Source organism: Rhinolophus ferrumequinum, chromosome 23 (assembly GCF_004115265.2).
Source record: "Rhinolophus ferrumequinum isolate MPI-CBG mRhiFer1 chromosome 23, mRhiFer1_v1.p, whole genome shotgun sequence".
NCBI lineage: Eukaryota > Metazoa > Chordata > Mammalia > Chiroptera > Rhinolophidae > Rhinolophus > Rhinolophus ferrumequinum.
Window position 1 is genome coordinate 9,923,508 of NC_046306.1, and position 22,571 is coordinate 9,946,078.

Genomic DNA, 22,571 nt, shown 5'->3' on the forward strand with positions numbered 1-22,571 from the left:
GGCGGGGAAGAAGCATAGCAGGAGCAAAACCTGGAGCCTGGAATAATCCTTCATTGCCCTAAGAGAACTGGAGGGCAGGGGAACAGTCAGGTAAGGGACAGAATGCCAGGTCAGGAGACCCTAAATCCAGTTCTGCCACACACTGGCTTGGTGACTTTGGTTAGTCCACTGCCCTCTCTGGGCTGTTTCCCAGGCCTCCTGTCCCAGAATGAGTAAAAGAAAAGGGTTGATCAAGGAAGGGGGCCTGAGACTGAGAAATTCTAGATTATCTTCATCACATGCCCCATTATGCCAGCATAGAACAGGCTCTCATACAGTACTGTACTGTTTTTGTACACAGCTGCATAGAGCTGTGCAGCAATTTGGCCCTGGCCCTCTGTTCTCAGAAGACAGGGGTTGAGAACAACTGTAGGAAACAGCTGGAGAAAGTGGTTGTATATATATAGTTTCTGCCTGGTCCATGGGCTTAGAACTCCAGGGAAGATTCTAAACACAGACAAAAAACCAATGCCTGACTGAGACCTAGGGTGCCCTGGAGGCTCAGGAGACAAACTATAGTGACAAGGAAAGGGGGTCTGGTCCTGAGCTGCCCCTGGTCTGGTTCAAATGTGCTTTCTCTGAGGAAAGGATCAAGTGGTGGTCATTTTATCCATGGCAGCTGACACAGGGCCTGACATGCTCGAAGGATGAATAAGTAATTGGTTAAAAGAAAAATGGAAACAAAAGACAAATACAGGAATGAAGGGAGAGAGGAAAGGATGAGTGGATGGATAGAAGACTAAAGGATGTTGGATACTGGATAAGCGGATGGGAGATGGATGAATTAAAAATGGAGAATGGGTGGAAGGAGGAAAGAATGAAGGGAGGGAGGGAAGAGAAGGAAAGTGAAAGAATGGACAGATGGAAATTTGGGTGGATGGATGGATGGGTGGAGGGAGGCGGGAGGGAGAGAGGGATGGGGGTTATACAAGAATGGAGGGAAGGAATGGATGGATGTTAGGTAATGGATGGAATGAAAGCTGGGTAGACAGATGGAAGAATGGAAGGAAGGAGGCCTAGTTCTACATTAATAAGAAGCATTTCCTGGGTTCCTACGCTGTGCCCTGCCCTATGCTGGGTACTGTGCAGTGACACAGAAGTAAAAGCAAGTAAAGTCAGGATCCCTTCCCCCTCTCTCCACCCCATGCACAAGGAATTCCCTGTCTGTTAGGGAGAAAGTTTCAGGGGCTGAGTCTGTGCCCAAGTCAGCTCAGGTAAGAGGTAAACTCCACAACAGTCCTTCAGTTCTGCCCACATTGCTGGGCTCCTCCACTCCAGTCTCACAACCCTCAGGAGAGAATGATTGGGTCATGCTTCCTATGTAGCCTGTCAGGGAGACTCCTTGGAATGTCCTGGAGCCACCGGACTGGCAGCTCAGTGAGGGCAGGAAACAGGTCTGTGTTCGCCGCTGCATCCAGCGTCTAGTGGAGCCTGTCCTCACGCAGAAGGTAGTCAAGGACATTTCTTCAATAAATGGGTAAGTGAGTGAATGAAGGAATGAATGTCTGAGTAGCATTGCCGATGGCTGTAGGCAGATTCCATCACCTTTGTAAACCTCAGTTTTCTTGCCCCTACAATGGACCTAACAATACCCAGCGTGGATTGTGAAAGTGCTTTGTGAACAGGGGAGAAGTTTACAAATGGAGAGTGTGACGTTAATAGAGGTAATAATCGTACCAGCATCAGTCATTGGAGCAGTAAGGGCCCCAGTGGTCTTTACGTTCAGAGTGGCGACGACGGTGTTATTAGTGGCCCAGGTAATAGAAGTATTAATGAAAGTCGTAATTGCATTGGTGATGGCAGTGATGGTTATACGCATGGTGGTAATAAGAATAATCCTGTTGGTAGCAGGAGCGAAAAGAAGGGAGGGCATTCCAGAGGAAAAAAACTGTTTTGATTTCAGTTGCAAGTGATGGAAATCCAATTCAAATTGGCTTAAGCTGGAAAAGAAAGGGAGGGGTGGTTTATTGGCTCATGCAGTTGGAAAGTCCAGAAGTAGCTCTGGCTTCTGGCCCAGATACACACAGGCCCTTGAACTATGTTCTTAGGACTTGTCATTGCAACTCAGTCTCTCTCATCTTTTGTCTCTGCTTTCCCCTGGGTGGGCTTCACTCTCAAGTAAACGCTCTAGGTTTCCAGACTTCCAATCTCCCAGCTAGACAGTCCTCCTAAAAGGAGAACTCCTCCTCCCAAGTAGTTATAGCCAAAGCCCCAGGGCTCGTTCTGATTGGCCATTTTGTATCACATGCTCATCCCTCAGCCAATCACCTTGGCCAGGAGGGTTGGAATATGCTGGAGGTAGACAGAGTGGTGTTATCAGAAGAGGAGGAAGAGACTTGCACCAGTGGTAAGGGCAGGTAAAATGACACAGGTGCTCTGAGGACAGGGAACAGCCCACCCATAGAAGCTGAAAGATGGAGCAGATCAGGGTTCAAATCTCAGCTCTGCTACGTGCTAGCTGTGTGGCCTTCAGCAAAGTACTTAACTTCTCTGCGACTCAGTTTCCTTGTCTGTAAAATGGGACAACGATAATAGAAGTTTTGAGTAGTAAACAACTTACTGCTTAGATCGTGGCCTGGAACATAGTAAGTGCTCGATAAATGGAGGTAATAGTACCAACTCATATGATTTGTAAGAATTAAAGTCTCTTCCCTCTGCCTGGATGCTCCTCTCCCAGATCTTCATACAGCTGGATCCTTATCCTTCAGGCCTCATGTCAGATGTCACCTCCTCAGAGATGCCCTCCCTGACCACCATAGCTAACGATACCTCCCTGCACCCAGTCTTCTCTAGCTCATTAGCCCATTTCTTGCCTTTGCAGTACCTGAGATGACCTTCTTAATTTCTGCTTCCCCAACCCAAATGTCGTTCCCTAAAGACAAGGTCTGTCTTGGTCACTGCTGTAACCTATAAATGTTTGCTGAATGAAACAATGAATCCCTTTTCTGCCCTGACACAATGTTGTTGTATAGCATTGTCTCCATCGGGAAGGACTCTAGGACAGAGATGCAGGCATGGGGGAGGGGTACAGAGCTACTCCCCAAACTGGCAGGGGTTGAGGGTGGGGGAGGATCCCACCGTCTGCCCTCAAAGGAGGGCTCCCTCTGTCCCTGACTTTGTGGAGGGTCTCAGCTCTGGGTGGCCTTTGGGAAGCTGGGGCATCCACCTGACATAGATCATCCCGCCAAGGTCAGGATAAAACTGGCAGGCCGGGATGCTCAGGCCTCAGATTATACATCCGTACACATCCGGCTGCTTAGCCGAGATTAGTGCAGACACCACGCCCATCCTGTGCAGGCCCGAGACAGGGACCCAGGAGGACGGATCACCGGCTGCCTGTCCCTCCCACTCCTCAAGCCTGTCCTGCCCTGGAGAAGCCTCAAGACCCATCGGAGACCGGGCCGGGCTGTGGCCAGTGTGGCGATAGTTTCTGTGCTTTTTCATTACTATTTATTGAATGCCTACTGTATACCAGGCCCTGAGCCTGGCACTTTATAGTATCTCACTTGGTCCTTCAAGAAGGAGACTGGGGCTTTTTAAAAGTTAACTTTTTCAATAGATAGTTATCAAGTACCTACTATGTGCCGGGCACAGGTCTTGGCACTGGGGATACAGAAGTGACAAAGATGGTCCTACTTTCATGGAACCTTTAGAAGGGAAGGACAGGCAATCAGTGAGTAAAGATTTCTAAATGCATTTCCCTAAAGAAGGAGAAGGGAAGCCGTGGATTAGCTTCCATAGCCCGGTCCCAGGAAGGTGATTTGTGCCCATACCCCGGTCCCAGGAAGGTGTTTGTGCCCCATAACCCACAGCTGGTTGCGGGGAGCTTCCCTGTCTAGAAGAGAGCAAAATGTGGACCACCTCTCTCCATAAATGACAGAATGAATATTCTGCTGTTGTTCAAAAGCCTTCCACAGCTCCCCATGGCCTGCAGGTCTCTCCAGACCCCTCAGCTAGCATCCTGGCCCCTCCCAGTCCTAGCTCCTCTGGCCTCTCCAGCGTGCTCCTCCCAGGCTTCCCACCTCAGGAAATGCCACCACCATCCTCCCGGTTGCTCAGGACAAAAGCTGGGACCCCTCCTTGGCTCTCCTTTCCCTCACCCCACACGTCTGAGCCATCAGCAGTTGGTTAGTTTCACGTCCAAAATATGCCTTAAATCTGTCTTCTCTATTCTCGACAGCCAGCATCTCTCACCTAGACACCTGCCAGGCCTCCTCACCTAGTTTCCTGCTTTTATTCCAATCCCCCCACAGGCTGTTACCAAATGCAGCTGGAGGATCTTAAACCTCCATTAGGCCGTGTCACTAGCCTGCTGAGAAGCCCTCTGTGGCTTGTATGGTTCTCAGAGTAAATAGGTCTTATCAGGTCTCGAAGGCTTTCCTCACTTGTCTCTTCGACCTCAGCACTAACATCCCTTGCCATCCTCCCAGCTCCCAATACACTGTTCTCCTTTCTCTTCCTCTCACCTGTCAATCTCTTCTCTGCCTCCGAACTTTTGCACTTGCTCTTAACCCCTTCCTGGAACACCTTGTCTCCAGATCTTCATATGCCCGGCTCCTTCACATCCCTCAAATCTCCCCTCAAATGTCACCTACTCTGAAAAGCCCTCCCAGACCACTTGAGCTCGTCACCCCTTCCCACCCCATTGTTCTTTTACCCCATCACGTGGTTCAATGAGCAGAGTGGGTCGTGGAGAATGAAGGGGCTTCAGAGGTCTGGAAACAGGAGAAAACACAGCCAGGGGCTCTACGGAAGCAACTCCGAAGCTTCCCTGTAGACCAGGAAGAGCAGGCCACACTATGGATGGGGAAGAGGCTAGAGCAGCCAGGATTCCATCCCACGTCCCTGATTCACTGCACCCCGTGGTCCCAGCTGCAGGCCCAGCATTCCCCAAGGAACCCATGACTGTTTCTCTGGCACAGTTTAATCCTTTCCCTCATCGCTGGCCACACTCCTAATGATTTATTTCTAGGCTTGCAAACCCAGATCCCAGCAGAGGCTAAGCAGGCATCATAAACAGCTCATGCGGGCCGCGTGTGAGATGTTAAAAGCACAGGCTTGGACGAGCTGACGTTCAGCTCCAGTCTGGGGGGTTGTCACAGAGGCACATAGCCAGAGCTTCAGATTCCTTTGAGAAGCAAGGTAGAAATCTGAATCCAGAGGGGAAGTAAATGTTGGCAACTAATTCACTGTATGGACCAAAGCAACCCACCCATGGGTCGGTGGAGCCCTCCAGCTGTCAGGGTGGCCTCCATTCACACTTGTCATGGCCACTCACCCTTCACTGGCAGCAAGTGGCAGGCTGTGGGGTATGCCTGTACCACCCATGATTTCATCGCTGCCTCATAAACACCTGTGTGGTAGGGACTGTTCTGACCCCCATTCTACAGATGAGGAAACTGAGGCTCAGAGAGATGACATGATTATCCATGCCAGGGCTCAGCCTACATGTAGCACTCAATTACGTGGCCCAAAAGCTGATGAGGCTCCAAACTCGGCGCTAAGAGCTTCTACCTGCTTTGTCTAATTTCTTCTTCCAATCCTGCCCATTTCACACCAAGGAAGACCAAGGGTCAGAGAGGTTAAGGGATGTACCAGAGGTCACCCAGCTGGCAAGAGCCAAGATTATAACCCAGCGCTAACATCAGCGTTTGCAGGTTAAACCCTTACTTGTCTATCCAGCTCTAATGTGAGCTTTGAAAGTTTAAATGACTGCAGAATCCTTGACAGTACTGAAACCATTATCTGTGTAAGCTCCTACTAAGTGTAAGCCTCTAATAAGTGCTGGGCCTTTGGGCCCTTCCCTGGAAAACTTGAATTGCAGTCAGGACCCTCAGACGGCATTTTTTGGAGGGAGTGGGATCCTTAAGGATCAGCTGACATCCTGGTAGCTGATTCATTTTAGTTGCCAACTCCTAAACTTTGGTTCCTGGCTGCTGCCAGACCCCAGCACAGTTTGGAGGGTTCTAGAAGGAATCTGGAATCTGACCAGCAGCTTGGCGCGCAGGGAGGTTCCACCTGGTGTATCTCTTTCAGTCTTCCACTCTGCCTTCCCTTGGTACGTAGAGGAAGGGAACTGGTGCTTGTTGAGGACCCACTGGATGCCAGGTAGCTTCTGTGTTATATCTCTGGGTGATTCAGCTGCTTCCTGGCTGTGTGGTCCTTGGCAAGTCACTTTACCTCCATGAATTTTAGTTATCTCGCCAGTAAAATGAAGATGAGAATTTTGTTAGCCACGTCACTTTTTATTTGCCAGTGTCAGAAACCCAACCCAAACTGGCCTAATCAAAAAGGGGTACTGTGTGGTTCACGTTATTGGTTCATGTAGTGAGGGGAGAGAAAGAAAGAGTGTGGAGAACTCACACCCACTCTTAAATGCTGCAGCCCCAAAGTGATGTCTACATCATCCCCACACACAGCCCATTGGCCACAATTAGTCACATAGTTCTGCAGAGGAAGAGAGTTCTCGGTGTGTCCAGGAAGAAGACCAGAACCAGATAGGAATGAGTGCTCGGAGGCTCTTCACACCAGGCATGCATACACTGCTTTGCCGCAGTCAAAGATCTGAGGGTTCCTTTGCCAACCCACCAAGTGGAGACACCCTATTTTCCCTCAGGGCACTTCTGCCCCCAGGAAGTCTGGTATTTCCTGGGGGCAGGAGAAGTGAGCCATATTGATTCAGAGACTAAAAGCTAGTAAAATTTGATTTCTTTTACTATTTTTACATTAAAAAGTAGAAATGCCAGTATTTCGTCACTTTTTTGGGTCTGCCTCCAATGCTTTTTAATTTTTAAAAACATCTATCCCAATTGTTTTATTCATTTTTTGTTTTATTGTGGTAAGAACACTTACCGTGACATGAACCGTCTTAACAAAATGTTTAGTGTCCAATACAGTTGTTGACTCGAGGTATAGTGCTGTCTGACAGATCCCGAGAACTTGTTCATCAAATGCCAGTACTTTCTGTCTGCACCCCAGTCCATCACAGGTGCACACACCCATGTTAGACACCATCTCCTTAGCCTGTCATGAAGCATTTTAGAAGTTTCAAAGCATTTACTGCTTCCCCATGAGGGAGGCAGGGTATCGCTCATAGACCTCGCTGTCAGGGGAGGGAATGATGGGTATTACTTCTGGGCACAGTCCAGTGTGAATTCTCCATGCTGTACCTTCCCCTGCCTTTGCCAGACTTAGAAAGTAGGTCTCTCGACCACCCCCATGTCCACTTCCCCTCTGTAGGAATCTCTAGTGAGACAAAGAAACTACATGAGAAACATCATTGTTGAGGCACTCAAATGCCTCTTTCTAAATGTACATTGGACGTTAACCAGCAGATGTGGCTATTGTCAGGAACGACCATTCACAGAGCCATCATTTTGACATTGGCCAGAGTGGAACCCAGTCCCAGCATCCAGACTAACATGTTTGGCTTCCTTTAGCAATCCCAGCCACCTTGGCCAAGCTCACAGAGACTACCTCCCCACTCCCCATCCTGCCTGACTCGGGAGGTAAGGGGACAGGTGTGTGGCTCCACAGAACCTGTGCATGCTGTCCTTGCCTAACATTTCCCATACGCCTTGCTTTTTATTCAATACACTGCTCTCTGCAGCAGGATGAACCGATGCCATTCATCACTGTTAAGGCTGACAGTCCTTTCCTCAGCTCCTCATGCTCTCAGCAAATATCAAGAATTGGCAATCACTCAAGCAGGAAGGACATTGCCCCACAATTCTCCCCACCACTCCTCCTTCTGCAGGGACCAGAGTCAAGCCCCCCACAATAACCAGAGGCATTGTCCTCAGATGAGCAGAAGGTTGTAATGTCACTAGCTCCCAGAATTCCTTCTTTGGCAAGGCTCATGGCCTGTTAGGAAGATGTTGCCCAACCCAGAGCTCGTTGGGAAGAGTCAGGTCACCTAGAGGAGATGGTTACAGTGAGAGCATATGTTGAACACCATGACCCAGACCTCAGGATGCTGGCATAAGAAAGGTTCTCAGGTGTTAAGAAATAAAGAGGGGCTTCAGAATCTAATAGATATGCTTTTAAACCCTGCCTCTGCCACTTCTCTAATTGTCATGTTGGATGCTGTCTTTCTAAGCCTCGGTTTCCCCAATTATAAAATGGGCGAGGGAGCACAGCACAACCTGCAGGTTGTTTTCAGGATGAAATGAGATCGTTCGTTCCATAAATATGTATTAAGCACCTACGGTGTGCTCTGAGGATTCGAGATTGAGAAAAAATCAGACTCAATCCCTGCCCTAAACTTGCTTACATTCTATAGAGGTGGACATCATTGTAAAATTGCAAGTTGGACAGCGTTGTGAAGAGAAGGATATGGTACTAAGAGAGCCTGCAGTTGGGGATTTGACCTGGTCAGGAAGGTTAGGGATGGTTCTCCTGAGGAGGTGATGCCAGAGCTGACACAAGAAGGGTGAGTAAGAGTTAACCAGGCAGGGTGGAGGGAAAAGCATTCCAAGCAGAAGGAACAGCATGGGCAAAGGCCCTGTGGCAAGAAGGATCGCGGAGACTATGAGGGACCAAAGGAAGGTTAGTGTGCCTGAGCTGAAGGGCAAAGGGGACTGTGGAACACAACCAGGCTGGAGAGTTAGACAGAGTATAGACTGACTGTTACATGAGACCCCAAAGTACAATGGCTTAAACAAGATAGATGTTATGAGGCAGACCAGGAGTTGGTAAACTTTTTCAGTAAAGGGCCAGTGTAAGGCTGGGATTAGCTTCCATCTCAGATCCAAGATAGTTTTCTCCAGCTCTGCTCATCACACCTGCTTCCCAGCCAGCAGGAAAGAAGAAAAAGAGAAAGGACGGGAATCATTTCTGTTCACATTCCATTGGCCAGACTTAGTCACATGGCCGCATCTAATGCAAGGGAAGCTGGGAAACATCGTCTTATTCTGAGTAGCCCTGTGTCCAGCTCACACTCTATTACAATAGAAGAAGGAAGAATAGATATCGGGGACAGCTAGTGGTTTCTGCCACAGTAGGCCAGAGTGGCTTGGGGGAGACCGGAAAGATGTCCTTTTGCAATGGTCCGAAGGGAGGTGATAGTGGTTTTGGGACATGGTGATGGCTTGCAGGTGAGAGAATAAAACAGATCTAAAGATGTGTGTGAGCCAGACTGGTAACAGACTGGATATGGGGGCAAAGAATAGAGTGGGTGTGGCAAGTGTGACCCCTAGGTTCCCGGCTTGTGTAATTGATGCAGATCTTGTCTGGAAAGTTCTTTGTATATGGTAGCAAGTGATCAGTGGTTGCTGTCTTCAGAATTGCATCAGTTGAGGATTGCAACCCAATGCCTACAGAGACCTGACAGACATTGAAAGGAGTGAAGGGGCCCTATGGTAAGCTAGTGGGCCATGCCCACAGCAGCTGGCTCTTAAGCGCCAGCCAATGGTTGCCATCTGGGATGGAGGTTGAGTGTAGACACATCACCTGATTTACCCAGGGAGTCTGAAAATCTGGATTTTTATGTGAAATCTCCGTTTTGAAACTTGGGCAAATAAGTAAAAATGAATTTCTCAGCTCAACACCTCTGGTTGATAATGTCTGCGACAACCCCAGCAATGCCAACGCACCTTGTTTCCACCTTTGTGACTCACTTGCCCTCTCGTGGTAAAGGCCGCTGTTGCCGGCTCACCCCAAGGCCTCTCTCGGTTGTCCAAGCATAGATCCCTGAATTCCTCTCCCTTTGTGTCCAGGAGCGCCCCCTGCAGGCTCATGACTTGAATTTCTCATTAACCCCCAACCTGTGGCCACTTACCTGTAGGACAGGAGGGCAAAACCATCAGCCTGCTCCCAATCCCCTTAATCGGATCAACACCAGTGACCCTTATAATTAAAACTCCCTGGCTGTAATCTCCCCATAAAGCTGGGGGAAGCGGAAGCGCCATAAAAGGAGACAAAGGTTTGATGGCCCAGAAGCCGCTTCCTCCTATGCCCTTGAAAACACCTTGGGAGACTCCCAGACCTGAGATGCAGTCCCGGGTCTCCCACTTCCAAGTTGCATGGCCCTGGAAAAGTCACTTCATCTCTGAGGCTCCATTCATTCACTTGCTTGTTCACTCATTTTTCAACTATTTAGGAAACACCTATTCTGTGCCAGGTACTGTTTTGTGAGCTAGGGATGCAGTCGTGCAAGACAGAACCAGTCTGGGCCCTCAGGGATCTCACGTTCTCTTGTGAGATACAGGGGAGACTCTTCCAGCTCAGCGAGATCAGTGCTATGATGGGAGAAGCTCGGGGGCTGTAGGAGTCCAGAAGACGGCCGAACCCCACCCAGACTTAAGGTCAACAGGATGTAAGAATCATCTAGGAGAAGTGGGGGAGGAAGGTCACTCTAGGCAGAGGGAACAGCATGGGCGAGAATCTGGAGATATGAGCAACCATGGTGGTACGCCTTGGGAACTGTAAGTGGTTTTGCCAGGCTTCAGTATGAAATATGCAATGGGAAATACAGGAAATGATCAGAGAAGAAAAGGTGGTCTTACTCTAAAATCCAAATCTCTTCATCATACCTCACCAGGTCCTCCTGCCTCTCCAACCTCATCTCCTTCCACTTTCCCCTTTGCTCACTCAGCCCCAGCCACACTGACCATCTTTCTGTTGCTTGGCATGCCAACCTTTTTGCTACCTCAGGGCCTTTGCACAAGCTGTCCCTTCTGCCCAGAACGCTCAGATATTCCAGTAACACACTCCTTATCCTGAAGTCTCAACAGCCAGGGCACCTCCTGAGAGAGGCCTGCCCTGACCACCCAGCCTCATGTGGACACCTCCAATGCTTCTTTACTGATACCCCCAGGTTGCTTTTCTCAGTAACATAGCAGATAGCACTAACTGTCATCATCTTGCTCCTTTATTGGTTTATGGGTTTTTTGGTCTGCCTCTCCCCACCAGCTTCTTGAGTCCAGAGAAATTGTCTTTCTTATCCATGCTGCATCCCCAGCAACTAGCATAGCACTTAGCAAGTGCTCAATAAACATATAGCAATTAAATGCAGAGGAGTTGGGACTTGCTCCAAGAGCTTGGGGAGCCATCGCAAGGTTTACAGCAAGGCTCCTGCTTCTTTCCTGTGACCTGTCAACGTGGTTGTGAGGATTAAAGGTGATGGGATACTCTTTATGGAAAGCAGCTTCTTATATAACTTTATGGAGGCTTATTTTACATACCATACAATTCACCCATTTCCAGTGTGCAAGTCAATTGTTCTTTTAGTAAATCTTCCAAATTGTGCAACCATTACCCTAAATCAGTTTCAAGACATTTTCCTCATCCCAATGAGATCCCTCGTGCCCATTAATTGTTAATCCTATCCCCACCCTGGCAACCATTAATTCTCTTTCTGTCTCTACAGATTTGCTTTATCTGGACATTTCATAAAATGGAATCATACAGTATGGGACCTTTTGTGTCTGGCTTCTTTCACTTAGCATAATGTTTTGGCGGTTCATCCATGTTGTAACACATATCATTACTTCGATCAATCCCTTTTGTGGATGCATAATACTCATTGTATGGATATAGATAGCACAGTTTGATTTTGTAATCCTTAGTTGATGGACACTTGGGTTGATTCCACTTTTTGGCTGTTACGAATAACACTGCTATCAGCATGCACATGTATGAAAAGCAGTTCGCAACCCCCAAATACTAGCTACAGCTCTCAGCTTGCCGGAGCTTCTAGTGTCACTGTACGGATTTAACCCCAGTAGGCTGTGTGACCAGGAACGAGTCACTTCCCTTCTCTGCTTAAGTCTGCCCATCTTCCAGAGAGGAGCCTGGGCCCTTTTCTGCATGGACATTCTGTGACTCGTCCATATTCCTGGAAGAGCAGGGGATTGCACAGAGGAAATGATAAACAGTCTGTGTTGATTGCCAAAGGTGGACATCCCTGTGATCAGCCCTCAGAGCTGACAATTAGGATGAGAAGGGTCTGGCTTTTCCCAGATCTCTTCTCCTGGAAGACCAAAGCTGCCTCCTCCATTTGGTGCAGACCAGTGGGCTTCAGGATCCAGAACCTCCTTGCAGGGAGGGAATTTGGGGATAGCCTCTAAGTCTCTGGTCCTGGCTCCTGCCTCTGCTCCCCGGGTTCCTGGAGTCCTGCCCAAACCTGATTGGGCTCAGATCCCAGGAAAGCAAGGCTGGAAATGCAGAGGCCTGGTCAGGGGCCTGAACCGAGGCCAAAAGTACTCAAGGTACTGGCTGGTCCGCCACTCCTGGGGCCCATTCCAGAGACCAGATGAACACTGTTCATTTGGGTTTGAGGCTGTTTGTAGGATGTCTGCTGCCTTAGCCAGGCCCTGGGGTCCGTGAACCTAGTCCCGGACCTCCAAAAACAACCTGTCTGGGGTTGGGAGTAGGGATGACAATAAATTGCCCAAATAATAATTTAATAATGTATTATATATTAAGTGGCTGTTATGTGATAAATGCTCAATTACTTTCATTTTAGAAGGAAGAAAATGGAGGCTCAGAGAGGGGAAGTGATTTGTCCAAGGACACACAGCCAGGGAATAATAGTGCCAGGACTCAACCCAAATCCCAAACCAACTTATAAATCAATGTAAGCCTGTGGAGTAATAAAAGCAATAAAAGCTCACCTAAGGGCCTTATGAACTCATTGAATTCTCATTGCAGCCCTGCAATGACATACACCCCCATCTTACAGGTGAAAAAGCTGAGGCACAGAGGGTTTAACTCACATTAGGAAGTTCCCCAGCTAGGAAGTGTGGCCCTGACTCTAGGGGATCTAGAAGAGAGAACAATCTTGTGGGCAGGGCCAGGAGGGGTGGGTCAGGGAAGACCCTCAGGCTGCATTGCTGTACATGTTATTTGATTGGTGCACGCGCGTGCATGCACACACACACACACACACACACACACACACACCAGGAAAAGGGCCTGATATGTTCTGACCCTCCCAACCCAACCCTGAGCAGCAGGTACCCCGCCCCCCAGGACCCAGTGGGGCCTCTGCCCCCCTTTTTTTCTTTCCTAAGCTGAGAGGAGGGACGAGGGCACATTCGCAGGTACAAAGGGGGTGCCCGCCTTAGAACAACAGCCCTAAGGAGTATACAATGGCTGGGTGCATAATTCATGCGTTGGTCTGTCGGCAGACATCAATTATGTGGGCCTTCCCTGGAGTTGTCTGGGGTTAGAAATTGCAGCAGGCTTCTCCTGCCAGCCTCTGGGGGAAACATGACCTCCCAGCTCTTAAAGGAGCAGACCCCCCAGGGATCTGCGCCTTCTCCTGCGGGCTCCCTCCTAGCAGGAGTCAGAGGCTGCAGCAGCAACCTTGGGGCTCAGCCCAAGGCCCTGGCTGGCTGCCCCATAACGTCAGACCCATTCTGTGCCTACTTAGCTAGTCCTGTGCTAGTAGTAGCTACATCTGCACAATCTCCTTTGCCCCCACTCCACCCCTACAACTTACGTGGGGTTGACTATCGGTATATCCCAGGGTTTCTCAACCTGGTACTATTGACATTTGGGGCCGGATAATTCTTCATTGTGGGGCCGTCTTGCGCATTGTAGGACATGTAACAGCATCCGGGGCTTCCACCCACTAGCTGCCAGTAACATCCCTTCCCAAGTTGCGACAACCCAAAAATTTCTGTAGAATTTGCCAAATATCCCCTGGGGGTCAAAGTCATCCCCAGTTAAGAGCCACTGTTACATCCACATTTTACAAATAAGGAAACTGAGGCCAGGAAACTTTCAATGCCCAAGGCCACCCAGCCCATAAAAGGCAGAGCTGGAACCCAGCTCCTAACCTTAATGTAGGAAATCCCAAAGTGCGCTGCCAAAATGTTTTATTCCAATGATCACATATTTGTTTTAATGAATATTTAATACCTATATCTCTATCATGCAGAAGCAGCAGTTTATTTTAGCCTAAAATGAGCATAAAATTAAATAAAGAAGGTGAGTGGGGTTTGTTTATTTTATTTTATTTTTGTTTTACTATTCAAGGAAGAGTAGACTAGGTAGCAGAACACATACAATACGATGTCAAAACCAAGCAAAATGAAACAATAATTTGTCTAGGCATGTATATATTGGTATTAAACACTATACTGAAAAGCAAAGGGATGGGAAAGAAATCTGATGATCGCTGGGGTGGAGAAGGACACACAGGAAGTGTCAGTGTTCTTGTTACGTGCTCTGTTTCTTAATGTGAGTGGTGGCTTCACAGGTGTTCGATTATGGTTTGTAAATACAGTATATATAAGTCAGATCTACTTTTGTACATATCAGATACTTTATTTTATAATGATTACAGAATTTGTCTTGTTCAATGAGTGTAAATCAAGAAAGTAAAACTCAAGAGCTTTTTTTTAAGACATGGGACATGTCGGACATGACTAGAGCGAAAAAAAAAAAAATCAAGACGTTGGTAGAATTGAGGCCGGGGAAACACTACAACCCATAATGCTCCCTTTCGTATTCTGAGCTGGCCTAGAAACACCCCAGAGCTCTCTTGCTGGCTGTGGTGTCCTCAGTGCGTCACATATACGAGATCAATAAATAGTTGCCAAATTAAAAACTGAATGCAGGTCCTGATCCTTCGACTCGTAGCTCTGCGAACTTGAGCGGCAGCCAACGAACAGTTTGGGAACGTGGCAAGGTGCTGAGCATGCAGAGATAAGCCTCAGAACTCATCCCTGTCCTGCTTAGAGCTCTCAGATACTGGGCAGCGATGGACACACACACCCTGTAACAGGACGTGTGTGGTATGTAGCCCAAGGTATGGCAAAATGACAATGGAGCTCAAAGGATGGAGTGGCCAGCCCTGCCTGGGGAAAGTAGGGAGGATTTCAGAGGGGACGGGATGGAGCACATGGTTGGATTTTAAAAGATGGATTAGAATTCATCGGGAGGAAAGGAAGAGGCACAGACATGCAGAATTGACCCACACATGAGCTACAGAAACGGGAAGTTTGGGAACCTGTGGCAGGAGAAGCCAGAAAGGGGACAGTCAAATACAGAGAGACTTGACAACCATGTGTCCTGATTGGGGATTCCACTGAAGGGGACAGAAGCTTCTCACACTCACCTAAGCAGCGTTTATGTACAGGATACAGCAGACTGTTCCAGAACAAGAACAGGAAGCAAAGACTAGCTGGGCCACTTGGAGGTGGGGTGGTCTGGGCTGACGGGTGGTGTGGGCTGAGACACTCCCCCAAGGTGATAACTGGCATTCATCAGATACTCACTAAGTGCTGCTGGAAACTGTCCTAAGTGCGTTGCATGTCTTAATGCATTTCATATTCACAGCAACTCTCTGAAGTAGGTACTGTTATTATCATCCCATCTTGCAGATGAGGAAACTGAGGCATAAAGAGGTTAAATAACTGGCTGAAGGTAAGGAAGTAGCAGAGCTGGGACTTGAACCCAAAATAGCTTGATACGAGAGCCCAAGCTCTTAACTGCTGCCCTCTACACCCTCTCTTGAATCTCCTATGTCCTCACTCCTCCTTCTCTCTGCCCCTTCCCTTTATTCTTGGGCTTTTCTCAAAGGTTTGGCTTTCTCTCATTTTTTTAATTGCTTCTCTGTCCCCTACAACTTGAGAGACACTTGTTTGAATCTTGGGCTGATCACGAAGCCGGCTGAAGGCTAGATAGTACTTGACCGTTTAATTCGGAGTCTCACCATCCCATAATCCATTCACCTCCCTGGATCCCTGAGCTCAGAGTTTCAACAGTGGGTTGGCTGAGCCCAGCCTGGAGTTTCTGTCTATCTCTGGGCCAGTCAGCAGCAGCCAGGATCAAATGGTACAAGCATGGTGACCAGCCCAGCCCTTTAGCAGGAGCAGCAGGAGAGGGCAGGTCTCCGAGAAGAGGACATATGGGGGCAGGAGGGCTGATAGACAAGTTTAAGGATTTAAATTTTGTCCTGAAGAGTCCTAGAAATGTATTAAGCAGGAGAGTGATGTGATTGGATTTGTATTTTTGAAAAAAGACCCTCAGAGCAATTTGGTACATCTGCTTGCATTTCTGTATAAACTGCAGGCTGGGCTAGTTTCCACTAATTTCAACGTTAATTTCCAACATCCAGTAAGCCCTTTCTCTGGCCCAAACCGTCTTCTTGATCCAGGGGACACAAAGGTAATTAAACTGTGGTCCTGAGCCTCAAAAAGTCCATAGTCCCAATCGTAAGTTAATGACACGGACCCTGGACATCTATGCCTGCCTGGGAATCACCTGCAAAATCTTGTGTGTCTAGCGAAACGGCCCATAGCTTTCGTCTGATTTCTAACGTGGCCGTAAGTTACAATCCCGTCTTTGCCACTTAACGAGCTTTGGAAGCTGAAGTTTCTTCATCCGTTCATTGGAGATGCAGTGCTTCCTGGGGGTTTTGTTAAGAAGGAACTAAGGTATTGTTTGGAAGGTGCTTATAAGCACAATGCCTGGCGTAGGATGAGCACCTCGTGAAGGGTGATTATTTTCACCATCATTAGCATCGTGTTGTGACGCGAAAATCCCAGCCCATAATAGTTATGAACCACCGGTCAGCAAACTGTTCAGCAAGTCCAAGCCATCCACTGCCTCTTTTTGTCAATAAAGTTTTATGGAAACACATCTACACCCATCCATTTATATACGATCTAGGGCTGTTTTTACACGACAGCTGCAGAATTGAGTAGCTGCAACAAAGAATTCATGGACTTCCAAGCCTAAAACATTTGCTATCTGGCCCTTCATAAAAAAAAGTTTGCCAGCCCCTGGGCTAGATCATTTCAATGCTCTGAACCAGTTTCCACATCTGCACAATAAATGGATTTGAATAAATTATGTTTTTAGCTCAGCTGTCCACTCAGTCAGTGACCAGTGAAATGTGAAATGCTCCTGAACGCTGAGGAGCGTCCTGCAGACCCAGGTATTAGAGTGATCACGCCATTCATGGTTGATAACTAAATCCCACTTTTTCTCCAACTCTCTTCTCGCAGATCCTTGCCATAATTTCCATCATGTTCATCGTCCTATCCACCATTGCCCTGTCACTCAACACGCTGCCAGAGCTGCAGAGCCTTGATGAGTTTGGCCAGGCCACAGACAACCCCCAGCTGGCTCACGTGGAGGCCGTGTGCATTGCCTGGTTCACCATGGAGTACCTGTTACGGTTCCTGTCTTCGCCCAAGAAGTGGAAGTTCTTCAAGGGCCCACTCAACGCCATTGACTTGCTGGCCATCCTGCCATACTATGTCACCATCTTCCTCACCGAGTCCAACAAGAGCGTGCTCCAGTTCCAGAACGTCCGTCGCGTGGTCCAGATCTTCCGCATCATGAGGATTCTCCGCATCCTGAAGCTCGCCCGCCACTCCACCGGCCTCCAGTCCCTGGGCTTCACCCTGCGGAGGAGCTACAACGAGCTGGGTTTGCTCATCCTCTTCCTTGCCATGGGCATCATGATCTTCTCCAGCCTTGTCTTCTTTGCAGAGAAGGATGAGGAGGACACCAAGTTCAAAAGCATCCCAGCCTCTTTCTGGTGGGCTACTATCACCATGACAACTGTTGGGTATGGAGACATCTACCCCAAGACTCTCCTGGGGAAAATTGTGGGGGGACTCTGCTGCATTGCAGGGGTCCTGGTGATTGCACTTCCCATCCCCATCATTGTCAATAACTTCTCTGAGTTCTACAAGGAGCAGAAGAGGCAGGAGAAAGCGATCAAGCGGAGAGAGGCTCTGGAGAGAGCCAAGAGGAATGGCAGCATTGTATCCATGAACATGAAGGATGCTTTTGCCCGCAGCATCGAGATGATGGACATTGAAGTTGAGAAAACTGGAGAGAACATGGGGAAGAAGGACAAAGTACAAGATAATCACTTGTCTCCCAACAAGTGGAAATGGACAAAGAGGACACTCTCTGAAACCAGCTCAAGTAAGTCCTTTGAAACCAAGGAGCAGGGCTCACCTGAGAAGGCCAGATCATCTTCTAGTCCTCAGCACCTGAACGTCCAGCAGTTGGAAGACATGTACAATAAGATGGCCAAGACCCAATCTCAGCCCATCCTTACTACCAAGGAGTTAGCAACACAGAGCAAACCAAAGGAAGAACTTGAAATGGAGAGTATCCCCAGCCCCGTAGCCCCTCTGCCCACTCGTACAGAAGGGGCCATCGATATGCGCAGCATGTCGAGCATCGATAGCTTCATTAGCTGTGCCACGGACTTCCCTGAGGCCACCAGATTCTCCCACAGCCCTTTGGCCTCACTCCCCAGCAAGACTGGGGGCAGCATGGCCCCAGAGATGGTCTGGCGGGGAGCTCTGGGCGCCAGTGGTGGTAGGTTTGTGGAGGCCAACCCCGCCCCTGACGCCAGCCATCATTCTACTTTCTTTATCGAGAGCCCCAAGAGTTCCATGAAAACCAACAACCCCTTGAAGCTTCGAGCACTGAAAGTCAACTTCATGGATGGTGATCCCAGTCCCTTGGTCCCCGTTCTGGGGATGTACCACGACTCTCTCAGGAACCGGGGGGGTGCGGCAGCTGCCGTCGCTGGACTAGAATGTGCCACACTCTTGGACAGGCCTGTGATGAGTACGGAGTCCTCCATCTACACCACAGCAAGTGCTAGGACACCCCCCCGGTCACCTGAGAAACACACAGCAATAGCATTCAACTTCGAAGCGGGTGTCCACCAGTACATTGACGCCGACACAGATGACGAAGGGCAGGTGCTGTACAGTGTGGATTCCAGCCCTCCCAGGAGCCTCCAGGGCAGGACCAGTCCCAAGTTCAGTGTCGGGACGAGATCAGAGAAGAACCACTTGGAAAGTTCGCCCTTACCCACCTCCCCTAAGTTTTTAAGGCAGAACTGTATTTATTCTACAGAAGCATTGACTGGAAAAGCCCCCAGTGGTCAGGAAAAGTGCAAACTTGAGAACCACATCTCCCCCGATGTCCGAGTGTTGCCAGGGGGAGGAGCCCCTGGAAGCACCCGGGATCCGAGCATCTGAACTGCGGGGAATACTGCTCAGCTTACCTGCCACAGAGCTTTTCTGCGTGAACTCTGAAACAGAAAGGCTCTGCAAAGCCCCAGAAAGAAGAGACAGACTCCAGAGGAAACTCCCTAAGACTCTGAGAGTCACGACAGGTCCATCGGAAAGAAGCTGGCCAAGCCATAAGATATGGCGCCTCCTTGTAACAACTCCACTGCCCTCTTGGGGAGATGACACGAGCAGAACTCGCAGCCGCCACTACCACATTCTAGACATAACCAAGGCCACCTACTCCCCATTCTTCTCTCGTGGCTCTCCATCACAGCCTCTGGGAGTAACACCTCCATCCCTCTGGCTTCCGCTGGAGAAGGATGCTGGAACGAGTGGCTGGTATTGAAAGAGGGGGTTGACCAATTTGGTTTTGGGTGTTGCCTGGACACCTCTAGGAACTCCTCTCCATCACCTCCTGGATGGATCCCCCTGTTCGAAGGCTACAGGGAATGCTTGTGTCTGCATCACAAGCCATGATCCCAGCGCAAAACCCTTACTCAAACGTCTTCATTGACTTCAGTATTTCATAGTACCTGAGATTTTATTTTGAGATATCATCAGGGTGAGTTGCACCACTTGTACTCAATTCTAATTGCCCTCTGGCAATCTGGGAAGGGTTCAGAAGGCAGACACCCAGCCAATAGTCTGAACTCTTGAGTATTGCTTGAGGGTTGTAGAAGGAAAATGTTTTCTGTACGTCACTAGTGTAGACTCAAAAGATATGCAAGTGTCAAATATGCAAAAGAAATAGTTTATTCAAAAAGACTGTATGTTACTGAAGAACAGAATAAAATCTGATTTTTTTTAATTTTTTTTTTTTTTTTTACCTGCAAAATGAAAGAAAGAAAAAATCCTCAATTGAAATGCCCAGTTCAGACTTTTGAATACTTCCTGCTGCGGCAGGAAAAGCATCTACTATAATAGCAATTTGGGTTTGTTTCCTGTGGTATTCAAGTTAAAATAAAAAACACTTTATGTCTTTCAAAAATAGGTTCTACCAGGGACAGTGTCAACATCTTGCACTTTAAAACAAGCACTATTTCCCGCGGGCCACTTTTTGGGACTACAGGTGGGTTGATGCTACGTGCCTGTGTCTGGCCACAGTGGGTGACATTGTGCTGGTATTGCTGTCTGCTATGTCAGTCTGTGGGCACCTTCCCTGCCCCTCTGGAGCTTCCTCTTTCCCCACTTGCAAGGAGGGGTACTTGGCCCTTGAGTGGGGCTGCTCAGAAAGTCATGTGTACAGGAAACATGCACATCTCAGAAGAATACAATAGACGGTTGGACTTGGGGTGTTTTCCTCTGTTCTTTCTTGTCAACCAGCTGTTGGTGTGTTTTCAGTGTCACTGTCTGTATTAAAAGCTCAGCTCTCCTTTCTGCAGCCATCAATGCAGCCAGTACAGACAAAAGCAATAAGTATTTGTGTGCATTGTGAGCGGTTCCGGTGTATTTCTTGGTGTTGGTCTTCCTGTCCTAGTTTGATGAACTGGCGTTGGTTTGCTTGGACTGCAGTCCGACAGCAAGCTGTTGCTGGCTAGTCCTCAGTCCAGTAACTTTGGGTTGAGCCACTGGTTAGCGTGATGCCATGCTATTGGCCCATCTGTCAGTAAAGATGACATGTTTTTGATCTGCCTGTCTTTAGTACAATGGACTGATATTGTTCTCTTAATATGATTTTGATGGATGATGTCCCAAGTACAATAGTGTAGATCTGTCAGTCCTCAACTGTAACAGGGATATGTCTTCCCAATGGAACGAAACATGCTATCATTCAGCTGTCCTTCATACAATATGTTATTGGTCTGCCTGTTGGTACAATGGCACAATCCACCTGTCCGTACACCAATATCACAGAGTCATTCTGCCTGCCCTCCTTACGGTGGCATGAGGTTGGGCCACCTCTCACAGGTATGATGACATGCGGTCATTCCACCACCCTTAAACATGTGCGTTCTCTGCTGAATATGCACCCAGGTCACACTGCTTCTCAGCGTCTCCAAGGACTGTGGATCCCTCCAAGAGGGGACAGTCCCGTTCCTTGCTGCATTAACAAAGGCAATGCATGCCCAAGTATCTTGACTCTTCCGAGGTATCTTCAGAGTACTCTGACAGCAAATGCCAAAGGATTTAAGGGACAGAGAGAGTGTGAGGTCATCCTGTGCTAGTGACACACCAGAGAGAGGAGGCAGCAGCACTCCCAGGGGGCTTTGCTGAGCACACAGTGCGGGCTGGGGGCTTATGGAGGAATGGCCAAGGGACACTCCTCCCGGGCCCATTTCATGTGTCTCTTCTTTGTTTTCGTCACCATTTACGTCCGCCATCAGCACAAATGTGAAAATTCAGGGAAAACAAACAAATGCTTTTTGATAAAAGTAAATAGTTTTGATTTCTGATTCAGATATTTTTAGAGCTGATGCTATCTGTAAAAATAATATTAATAATAATAATATAGTCTATTTTACATATCAGGAAAGTGAACATGTTGAAATATAGCCATATATAGTGAGAAGGAACTTACCACCCCTTCTTCAAATCAAGGCATTTCATTTGTTGGTTGAAGCAGACAAGAAGTGTACAGATTGAAAATGATTTTTCTTTTTTTTTTTTTTAAACTAATAACCAATTGGTGCAACTCTCCTTGTAACCAAAGGCCCTTTCTGCCTTGTGTGGTCACACAGGACTTAGCCCTTCCTTCCTTGTGCATTTTGTCTGACCTTAAAGTCGCATTTTATTGAGTCACTTTTGAAGGACGAATTCAGAAGTATTAAGAACCTACCTTTTCAGGCTTAACAGCCAGAGCCCTATAGAGTTCTTATAGAAACAGAATAACTGAAACTCAGCATACACTATGCTTAGAAAGTATTGCGTTTTGTTTTGGGGTTTTTTTTTTCTTTTACTTGTGTATGTATTGTGGGAATATAGCTTTTACCCTGTGCCCGATTCAAAATAGAGTGCTGTAAGTTTACCTAGGCTCCCTCCTGCCAAACAGGAACGTACGGAGATCTTTAATATGTGTACTCCCTACCTGTAACTGTGTATACGCACTGGGAAATCTACCTAAGAGTCTCCACTGAGAAGGTAACCAATGATTGATGGGTCTCGATGGAGGAGAGGAAAGTAATGATACGGAGGCAACTACTGCTTTGACTTGGTTGTCTGTGTCCCAGCCATTCCTGAACCAATGAACGTGGGAAGAAAAAAAAAAGTCAACCCAAAGAAACGAGACTAGCGGCTGGAGGTGGATGGATACCTGGTCCTTTGGCAAACTCAGTGGAACTTGTCAAGAACCCAGCGGAACTTGAGTTCCAACTTCCACCATTATCAGAAAGGGCTAGGGACCAGGTAGATATGTGTCCCAATCACACAGGGGAGAGTCTGTGACCAGCAGACAGAGGTGGGCAAACTCTGGAGGAGTCCATTTCTTCACCTTTTTATCTTTGGGTAAAGAAAAACAACTGGACTTTGGTGCAGTGGATTTCTCAGTGCCTTCTTTAGGAATTTTATTCTTAAGCACACTTAATGGGGAAA

The 22,571-nt window shown here is 48.1% G+C and overlaps 1 protein-coding gene across 1 annotated transcript in view; it reads left to right on the forward strand.

The window, feature by feature from the left end:
- KCNB1 (potassium voltage-gated channel subfamily B member 1) overlaps positions 1 to 21,461 on the forward strand; it is a 78,595-nt gene extending 57,134 nt beyond the window's left edge. Inside the window, exon 3 of the mRNA XM_033095164.1 lies at positions 17,001 to 21,461. Within this exon, the coding sequence (XP_032951055.1) occupies positions 17,001 to 19,010 (2,010 nt within the window). The 3' untranslated portion in view covers positions 19,011 to 21,461. The remainder of the gene's footprint in view (positions 1 to 17,000) is intronic.
- Positions 21,462 to 22,571: the final 1,110 nt, after the last annotated feature.